The sequence below is a fragment of the Gossypium raimondii genome, chromosome 7, assembly GCF_025698545.1.
Source record: "Gossypium raimondii isolate GPD5lz chromosome 7, ASM2569854v1, whole genome shotgun sequence".
NCBI classification, from domain to species: Eukaryota; Viridiplantae; Streptophyta; class Magnoliopsida; order Malvales; family Malvaceae; genus Gossypium; species Gossypium raimondii.
In genome coordinates this window covers 44792770-44803003 of record NC_068571.1, presented here as the reverse complement: position 1 = coordinate 44803003, position 10234 = coordinate 44792770, and the positions used below count along the sequence as shown (strand labels likewise).

Genomic DNA, 10234 nt, shown 5'->3' with positions numbered 1-10234 from the left:
CGTTTAATATCAGAATCTTTTGGGATCCTAAATTTAAATTTCTTATTTCACATCTTCACCATGAATAGTACATAGCATTGCAATTTTTTTACAAAAAAGAAGAATCAGATTTATTTAATTAAAATATTCAAAATGAAAATAATTCATTTGCTATAAATTTAATATGTAATTTTTATATTTGACGTTACAACGGGTTGAAAAATCAGAATTTAATATGTTATTAGTGTCTTCAATTTTATAAATAAATAAAAAAACATTATAACCCTTCATAAAACAAATTTTAGCTTACTTTCACCCAAGAATTCGCTCTTTTTGTCAAAAGTGTCTAAAATGGATGAAATACTTAACCGCTGTTAAGTCGCTTAGTTGGCGCAGGTGATTAAACAATTCAAAAAATATAGAAAATTTCAAAAACATTAAAAATTATAATCTCTAATTGCTTCTTCTTTTCCATGATTTATTTTCTTTTAAATATTAAAAATATTGGACAATAGTCCGGCCCAAGCAGAACCAATAGCAAAACTTCAATTTTTCATTTCTTGCTTACCAATAACTTGCATTTTGAAGAGAAGAAAAAAATAATGGACCCATAATTGTTAAAATCAAAAGATAAAAATATCTATAAATTCTCTAAAACCTTGGATTTCAACAAAATCTAAAATTAAAAAACAAAATTGCTCACTCCAAAGGTACATTTGCTGCAAATCCCTGGGGTCTTTATCTCCTTAACCATTGACCTTGGTCTTATTACCTTAGTAATCTCGATGATGTCATCGAGACTGATATCGCCGTTGTGCTTGAAGTTCTTGGTCGTATTCCTATCTCTCACTAGTTCTTTCAAAGCATCACCATGAAAGGGACCACCGCAAACTCCGCATTTCCATTCCTTGGTGGTTTCTTTGACGATGTGATATCGTATAGAAATTGAGAGAGAAAAGACAGCTAGAAAGAGAGAGAGAGAGCATGAGAGAAGGAAAAAACAGTTTCAAAAATTGATTGTCCAAAAACATAACCACCATGTAGTATTGATAGGTGGCTAAATAGGAAAGCAACAGCCCCTAAGAGTTGTATAACAACCTATGCGCACCGTTTCACTAATAGCCCTCATTGGTCTAACACACCGTATTGGTACCAAGTCACATTCCCTTTCCTCACACGACTAAACGCTCTATTTTATTAAAGTAAATTAAACGAGGTTTACAACTTAAATAAAAAGAAACATAAATAACAGAAAATTAAAATTTGGTTTGACCAAAGTGTTGACTTCTTGTCTGTTCCATATCAATTGCTCCCTTCTTAAAATAAATCCTTACCTCAAGGATCAAAAGATGGAAATTTCTACTGGAGCTCTTGCAGGTTCTCCCAAGTTGGATATTTTGGAAAGGTTTTGTCCCATTCGACTAATACCTCAGTACCAATATGATCTCATTTCTGAACCATCCTTCAATCTAGTACCCTCATTGGTTCCTTGTTCATGGCATCATTGGTCCCAACCAAGGGTAGATTAGGAGAAATAGTAGCTTGACCAATATGTTTTTTGAGCTGAGACACGTGGAAAGTATGATGGATTCAGGAGCCTACTGGAAAACTAGCTTGTAAGTAACAACACCAATCTTAGCTTCCACTAGAAATGGCCCGACATATTTCGAGGAAAGCTTTTGGTTTCGTAGCTTCCTTATAGTGTGTTGCCTATAAGGTTGCAATTTAAGGTAGACCAAATCCCCAACTGCGAATTCCCTCTCAGATCTCCTTTGATCAGCCATTTGTTTCATTTTTTCTTGAGATCTTTTGAGGTGAAACGAAAGGAGTTTCCTGGAAGCTTCTCGGTTTTGAAGGCTTCGATCAACAATAGCTATTGAAGAGGACCCTACTAGGTAAGGTAGATGAAGTGGAAGGCTTTGGCCATAGAGTGCCTCGTAAGGGATAGCTTGAATGAATGAGTGGTAGGTGGTGTTTTACTACTATTCAGCCAAGGGTAGCCACATAGACCATTCACTAGGAGTCTCACCTGACATACATCTCAAATAACCCTCAAGGTATCGGTTTAAAACCTCTGTTTGGCCATCCATATGGGGATGGTAAGTAGTGGACATATGCAATCTGGTTCCCAACTGCTTGAATAACTCCTGCCAGAAGTTGCTCACAAATATTTTGTCTCAATCAGAAATAATTGACTCAGGGACTCTATGTAGCTTATAAATTTGTGCCATTATAGAAGTAATCAAATAGTTCCTTTCTTAAACTAACATTACTACCAACTATTATCTTTCCTTTCCTCATGAACACATTGCCATCCCAAGTGTATTTGGAATGAGTTTGAGGGTTTTGTTAGAGTTTCTGGCATATGAGTTGTAATTTTAGATTAGACAAGTAAGACTCTCTAACCCTCTACCATAACTCTAAACAATATATACTTCTCATGCATTGTAGAAATTGACCTTCTTGTTCGTGCACCTTTTGAGACAAATCATCAGTTACTTTGTTTTGGGCCCCTTTTCTATAAGTGTTATAGTAATCATATCCAAGCATTTTCACAACCTATTTTTGTTTGAAAAGTGTGATTGTTTGCTTATCAACTAGGAACTTCAAACTTTGGTGGTCAGTTCGTATTTGGAACCTTCTACCTACTAGATAATGGTGTCAATTTTTACTGCTAACAAGACAGTTAATATCTCCTTGTCGTAGATTGAGAGTACTTGGTGCCTCACCCGTAACCCTTTGCTGAAAAATGCCAAAGGTTTTCCTTTTTACAACAAGACTGTCCCCACACCTTGACCACTAGTGCCTGTATCAATGCAAAACTCCTTCTAAAAATTTGGCAAAGATCAAACCAGAGCTTGGCAGATAACCTTCTTAAGTAGTTCAAAGGTTGAGTTAATAGCTTCAGTCCATATCCAAGGAGAATTCTTCTTCAACAATTTTGTTAAAGGTCGAGCTAGAAGGCCATAATGTCTTATGAAACGTCTATAATAACCAAACAATCCAAGGAAACCTCTTAATTCATTTACTGTCTTTGGAGTGGGCCAATTTAAGACCCCTTCCACCTTAGACGAGTCCATTGTAACTTATCTAGCAGAGATAATATGCCTGATATATTCAATATGATGAGTACTAAAAATACATTTACTTTGCTTAAAAAATATTTTGTTGTCTCTTAGAAGTTGGAGTACCTCTTTAAGATGAACCAAATAAGCAGACCAGTTGTTGGAGTAAATGAGAATATCATCAAATAACACTAGCACAGTTTTCCTCAACAGCCTTTTGAAAATAGAGTTCATCAATGCTTGAAAGTTGGAAGGGGTATTGGTTAGGCAAAATGGCATAACCAAAATTTCATAGTGCCCCTCATGTGTTTAAAAGGCTATTTTGAAAATGTCTGCATCCCACATTCTGATCTGGTGATATCCAGCTCTCAAGTCTAATTTAAAGAAGATAAAAGCTTGGCCAAGCTCGTCTAGAAGTTCTTTAATAATAGGAATTGGGAACCTATCCTTTATTGTGAATTGATTTAGTTGTCTATAGTCTACACATAGTCTCCAACTCTCATTTTTTTCCTCACAATGATAGTGAGAGATGCAAAAGGGCTGCTACTATCCCTAATAACCCCAACTTGTAACATTTCCTGAATAGGTCTTTTAATTTCAGTCTTTTGGAAAGAGGGATACCTGTAGGGTCTTATATTTACTATCTTGTTCTCATCATGAAGAGGGATTCGATGGTCATGTAATCTTTTAGGAGGTAATCTTTCTAGCATCTAAAATACACCATCGTGCTCAAGCAAAAGTTGCTGAAGATCTCATTTTATTGGTACAGGTAACAATTTAAGGGTTGTTTGCTGTTCATAAGTGTAAATCATAGGACAAGGGCCTGGTGTCGCCATGGTCAAACGTTTGGATAGCTGCTGTCCTAACAGAAACTGTAAACCCCCTGAGAAGATACCTTATAGAGTGCAAAATTTCTGTTGGTGCTCAAACTGCATGGTAAGTGACCTAAAATTCTATATAATGGACCCTAAGGACAAGAGCTACTGTACTCTTAAGACCATATCACAGCCTTTAAAAGAAAAGACCAAAAATCTGTGATAAATTTAAGTTTCTAAGCTTCCCAACTCATTGCCTTGCACAAACCTTTAATTGTTAAATTGTCCCCATCAGCTATCATAAATTTCAGTTGACAAGATTGTTCCATAAGTAAGTTTAATCTCTTGGCCAACTTTGAATCCACAAAGTTGTAAGTACTTCCAGAATCTACAAGAATGATCACCTCTGTGTTCCCTATTTTAGCTACTAATCTCATCATATTATGTCCTTGAGAGCAGCGAAAAGCATATAAGGAGAACACTGGAGTGGTATTTTCAGTATCTTGCTCCACCGCTTCCAGCTGTTCAGGACAGTCTAGGAATTCCTCTGTCACTTGAGATTTTAGATCTACTAAACAATTAGATTGAGGCTCCACCACAAGTTGATAAAGCTGGGATTTAATGCATTTGTGCCTAAGTGTGTGCTTAGACGCACACCAAAAATATAACCCCTTCTTTATTCTATCTTCAATTTCTGACTGAGTCAATGACTTGGCGATTTTGCCCACTTGAAACTGTAGAAGGGCCATTAGTTGTAGGATGTGCAGATATATGGGGTAACTAATATGTGATTGGGAAACAAGAACTTAAAGTATCCAACACTACTATTGACTGGTGTCATTTTCCTTGAAACAATGGTTACTGTCCCCTCAACTTGCCTAGCAATCTAAAATGCCTCCACCAAGGTTTATGGTTTAAACAACCTAAGATATTGGCATACTTCCACCCTTAAGTTGTTTATTAAAATGCTTAAGGCATAACTTTTTGGAAGATGTAACTAGTTAAGTATACTCATAAAGTGGTCATTGTATACATCCATACTACTTGTTTGTTTAAGCGATACCAACTCAATCATAGGGTCCAAGAATATAGCAGAGCAGAACCTCTCCTTAATTCCCATTGCATAAGTATCCCACGTAAGCTTATGAAATCCTCCATTTTTCTAGTAGAAGAAGTGATGCCAATCTTTGGCTTTTCCCTCAAGGTGAAGTATCACTATTCTAACCTTGGCATGCTCCTACAGTTCTTCAGCTTCAAAGAACTGCTCTAATTTAGACCACTATCCCCAAAAGTCTTCTCCATCAAACCGAGGGCAATTGAACTTGAGTTTCCTTCCGGACGACTCCACTGTATTGGTTCTTGAAAGAAGTCCAGCCTATCCACTTTCCTGCATAGGAGACAAGATCAAACTTTTACTAGGAGGAAACTTCCCTAGTATTCCCTTAACTTTGTCCATTGAATGTCCAAATGTTGCTACTGATGGTTGCCCCACGTACTGCTCGGAAAGGTTTTTCAAGTAATCTCAGAGCTCCTTTTTCATTTTCTCATGAAACACCTCGAGACGAGACTCGATTCGACCGTCCACTTGTGCTATTTCTGCTTGCAGTTGGGAAAGTCCCTTTTGCATCGTTTCTATATCATTTTGTAACCTAGTAGTCACTCTGTCACCGACCATGAGGATCATTGGAGCTCTGATACCTTTGATACCGTACAGAAATTGAGAGAGAAAAGACAACTAAAAAGATAGAGTGAAAAAGGAAAGAAAGCGCATGAGAGAAGGAAGAAACAGTTTCAAAATTTAATTATCCAAAAACATAACCACCATGCAATACTAATAGGTGGCTAAATAGGAAAGTAAGGTCCCTTACAGCTGTATAACAACCTATGCGCACTGTTTCACTAATAGCCCTCATTGGTCGAACGCACCGTTTTGGTACAAAGTCACATTCCCGTTCCCCACACGACTAAACACTCCATTTTATTAAAGTAAATTAAAACGCGGTTTACAACTTAAATAAAAAGAAATAGAGATTAAAATTTGGTTTGACCTGAGTGTTGACTTCTTGTCTATTCCATATCACGGTGTCTTCACCGATCTTTTTGGGGAAAGACCTAGCAGACCAATCTTCGAAGTGAAGGAATTGACTGCATCAACTTTGCCGCTAGTGATATGGAGGAAGACGTCGATGACTTGGGTTGGGTCGAACTTGGTTTTGGTACGAATCCTTACCTATACAAACCTCTAAATTTCTTGGTTTGGATATCCTTCCTCGACAATAGGGGTTCAACCACCAAATACCATATCATATATCATACTAACTCTAATTATTTGGGTTTTGAAACTCTATTACCAACTCTCAAAAACAAAAAACACGAATAAAAAAGTGCAAAACCTCACATTTGCTTCGAATCTAAGAGAAGTAGATATGCGTTCAAACCACTATAAAAATGGGAACCAATCCAAATCATTGTTTTCAAGCCACTATTTTCTTGGTTCTTTTTCTCTTAACAATTCGTTTGAATTGATTTTCAGTTTTGTTTGAAGTTAGGTTTTTCCTTTTTGGTGATTACTGAATTAGTAAAGTTGTGACTTTTTCACTTAGAATTGTACATTGGTGGTGTTCGGGCTGGGCCTTAACAAAATTTTAGGTCCAATTGATAGGCTCAGTTCGACCAAAAAATGGGCTTAAATTTTTGTCCAAGTTCGACCCAAATAAAACTGTTAAAACTCGAGTTTGACTTGACCTGTATTATTTTTTTTTAATTTCTATTTTTGTACAAGAAATTAAAAATGTATAATAAATCATATACACTAAAAATATTAAAATAAATGTTTCCCAACAAATTAAAAATAAATTTTAAAAAATCTTTATATTTAAATAACATTAAGATAAATGCAATTTAACAAGCAAATACCTCCAAAATAGTAGCAAAATTAACAATAAAACAAGTGTTATATTAACAACAAAATAGTAATAACATACTAGTGAAATGGTAGTAAAACAGTGGAAAAATAACAACAAAACATGAAAAATAAGCAAGGTTTTTTTATTGCAAATTTGGGTTAGGATCGAGCAAAAAAAACCCTTATTGAAGCGCGATCTATTTTCTAAACGAGTCTTATTTTGTCCAAACCCTTTTATTTTTGGGGCGGACCTTCGGGTCGAGTCGGATGGTCTGACCCATGGACAACTCTATTTTCTTTATTATTTCTGATATCTTTTGTTTTCTTTTTTTAAAGGTGGATTTCCATATGTGTAATCAACTCTATGGACACTTTTTGACAAACCACATAAATTTTATAAAGAAGCCAAAATGATTTTTTTTTAAGTTGGAGGGCATCATGAAAAAAGGCCATAAGGTTGTTAACTAAAATTTCAAAATTTCCATAAAAAAAACTAAAATCTAAAAATAAAAGATTCTAGGATATTGATTAAAAAATATTAAAATTTTGTGATGAAAGTTGAAAAAAAATATAACGTTAACCTATAGCTAAATATAATACAAAATTTCAAATATTTGTCCGGGAGCTGAATTTTTTAAATCTGATATATTAACGTTAAACCCCCGCCCCCCCCAAAAAAAATTGGAGATTAGCCATTGTAACATAATTAGGAAATGCAATTCCTTAATTTACACGACAAATCACTTAATTATTTCCTTACAAATATATATAATAATGAAAGAGCCAAGTTGCCAACTCAAATCCAGTGCTTTTTTTTTATCCCGCTACAAGGTTTTAATAATTAATGTTGATCAACAACCTTAAGTTTCATTTTTTCCCTTCAAACCAAATTCATGAAATTCATCAATTTCCATAAGTTAGCATTATCAGCAGAAAGAAAATTATAAAGTTTTCTATGAAATCCATCTTCAAATCTTTTAACTGCTGAAAGCCCAGTTTTCCTGTACTGTTTGTTCTGCCATTGTTTTACTTACAGCAAGCAAAACAATGAAACTGATGATGTCTTTCTCTTCAACCTTGTTATGGATAACAACATTGTTGGTCACTGTAAGCTCAGATCTAGCTTCCGACAAGGCAGCTTTAGTGGCTCTTCGAACAGCTGTTGGTGGACGCTTACTTCTATGGAATCTGTCGAGCAGCCCATGTAATTGGACTGGTGTATACTGTAGCGGTAACAGAGTAGTGGAGTTAAGATTGCCTGGAATGGGACTATCAGGCAAGCTTCCTATCGCCATTGGCAACTTAACTCAGCTTCAATCACTTTCTCTTCGTTTCAATGCTCTTTTTGGGCCAATCCCATTTGATTTTCCCAAGCTTACTTCCCTTAGAAACCTCTATTTGCAAGGCAATGGATTTTCTGGTAAAATTCCTGTGTTTTTGTTCACTTTGCAGAACCTGGTTAGACTTAACCTTGCAGATAATAATTTCACTGGTTCGATCCCTGAGAGTGTTAACAATTTGACCAGGTTGGGTACTTTGTATTTGGAGAACAATCAATTATCTGGTTCATTACCAGATATTGATTTGCCTTCTCTTGTACAATTCAATGTTTCTTTAAATCAGTTAAATGGGTCAATCCCAAAAGGATTATCAAACAAACCAAAGACTGCTTTTCAAGGGAATGCTTTATGTGGGAAGCCATTGGAACTTTCATGTAATGGGACTGATAGTAGTGATAGTGAACTTTCAGGGGGAGCCATTGCTGGTATCATTATTGGTTCCGTGATTGCTTTTATATTGATTTTGGTTCTCTTGATATGTTTATGTAGAAGGAAAAGTGGTAAGAAAATGGAGGCTCAGGCAAGGGACGTTGCCCCTTCAAAACAGGCTGAGGTTGAAATTCCTGGAGATAAGGTGGTATCAATGGAGAATGATCATAATCATCATCATAATAATAATACAAGTAATGGCTTGTCTGGGGTTGTCAAAAAGGATGCAAAGAGCAGTGGTAAAGGTAAGAAGAGCTTGTCGTTTTTCCGGACGGGGGCCGAGGTGTTCGATCTGGACAATTTGTTGAGAGCTTCAGCAGAGGTGTTAGGGAAGGGAACATTTGGGACAACCTATAAGGCCACATTGGAGATGGGGTTGGTTGCTGCAGTGAAGAGGATTAAGGATGTGGCGGTGCCGGAGAAGGAACTTGAGGCAAAAATGGCGGCTGTCGGAGCCATGGATCACCACAACTTGGTCCCGTTAAGGGCGTATTACTTCAGTGGGGATGAGAAGCTTCTTGTTTATGATTACATGCCCATGGGAAGCTTGTCTGCACTTTTGCATGGTCTGTATCTCTTATAGCTCACTATGGAGTAAAGATAGTAATATACTGTCGTCTAACATATATATGTTGTGTTTTTTTGTTATTCAGGCAACAAAGGAGCTGGTAGGACACCATTGAATTGGGACACACGGTCAAGCATTGCACTTGGAGCAGCTAGAGGCATTACATACCTCCATTCCAAGGGACCATTAATCTCACATGGAAACATCAAATCCTCAAATATCCTACTCACTACATCCTACGAAGCTCGTGTGTCCGATTTCGGTCTTGCTCAGTTTGCTGGCCCCACATCGAATCCCAACCGTGTTGATGGCTACCGTGCTCCGGAAGTAACCGATACTCGTAAAGTATCTCAAAAAACCGATGTCTACAGCTTCGGTATATTGCTTCTAGAATTACTTACGGGAAAGGCACCTACACATGCCTTACTGAATGAGGACGGTGTAGACCTCCCAAGATGGGTCCAATCCGTAGTTCGAGAGGAATGGACAGCCGAGGTGTTCGACCTCGAACTTCTAAGAGACCCCAATGTTGAGGAAGATATGGTCCAACTCTTACAACTTGCCATTGATTGCACTGCTCAATACCCCGATAAGCGTCCTTCCATGGCCAATGTGACGAGCCAAATCGAGCAACTTTGTCGATCAACCTCCGAGAAAGAGAGTCATCAAATCCATAATGAAGCTCCACCTTCTTCATTAATGGACTAAAACTATCAGCGACCTTCCATTTTCATTATGTTCAGATAGAGTTTTGATTCTTTAAGAAATATGTTCCCCCATGGCAATATTTTTCTTATTTACCGGTAATTATTTTGCTGTTTTATTATATTGTATTTGGTAAGGGGACATCATGTTTTACTTGGTTTGAAAATGCGAAATGCTAAATAATTGTATATTCATTTGTGTTATTGGATGAATGATCCTGTATGTTATGAGTACCAGAAAAATAATGAATAGAAAATTAGTAAGAAGCTAAATTCTAAACTTAGCCCAAGGCATAAAAAGTTAAAATGAAAACTTTTGTAACATATTTAACCATTTATTTGGTAAAAGAATTATAGGCTAGGAATTAAATTACATTTTGTTTCTTTCACAAAAAAGAAGAAGATGAATTAGACTTTGTATATTATACC

The 10234-nt window shown here is 36.5% G+C and overlaps 1 protein-coding gene across 2 annotated transcripts; it reads left to right on the top strand.

Annotated features, from left to right (window-relative positions):
* The first annotated feature begins 5890 nt into the window (after nt 1-5890).
* On the top strand, nt 5891-9996 carry LOC105788609 (probable inactive receptor kinase At1g48480). 2 transcript variants are annotated; one of them, XM_052633036.1, is made up of 3 exons: nt 5891-6075; nt 7882-9099; nt 9187-9996. In XM_052633036.1, the coding sequence occupies exons 1-3, from the start codon at nt 6030-6032 to the stop codon at nt 9807-9809; spliced, it is 1887 nt and encodes a 628-aa protein (XP_052488996.1). In that variant the 5' UTR covers nt 5891-6029; the 3' UTR covers nt 9810-9996. The 2 variants fall into 2 exon arrangements, with proteins under 2 accessions (XP_052488996.1, XP_012471031.1); XM_012615577.2 differs by lacking the exon at nt 5891-6075 and having other exon boundaries at nt 7564-9099.
* Nucleotides 9997-10234: the final 238 nt, after the last annotated feature.

Bases quoted from the DNA above. Each gene is read 5' to 3' on its own strand.
- LOC105788609 (XM_012615577.2), top strand. From the start codon at position 7,812: ATGAAACTGATGATGTCTTTCTCTTCAACCTTGTTATGGATAACAACA. The intron at 9,100-9,186 runs GTCTGTATCTCT...TTTGTTATTCAG, and splicing joins CTTGTCTGCACTTTTGCATG to GCAACAAAGGAGCTGGTAGG.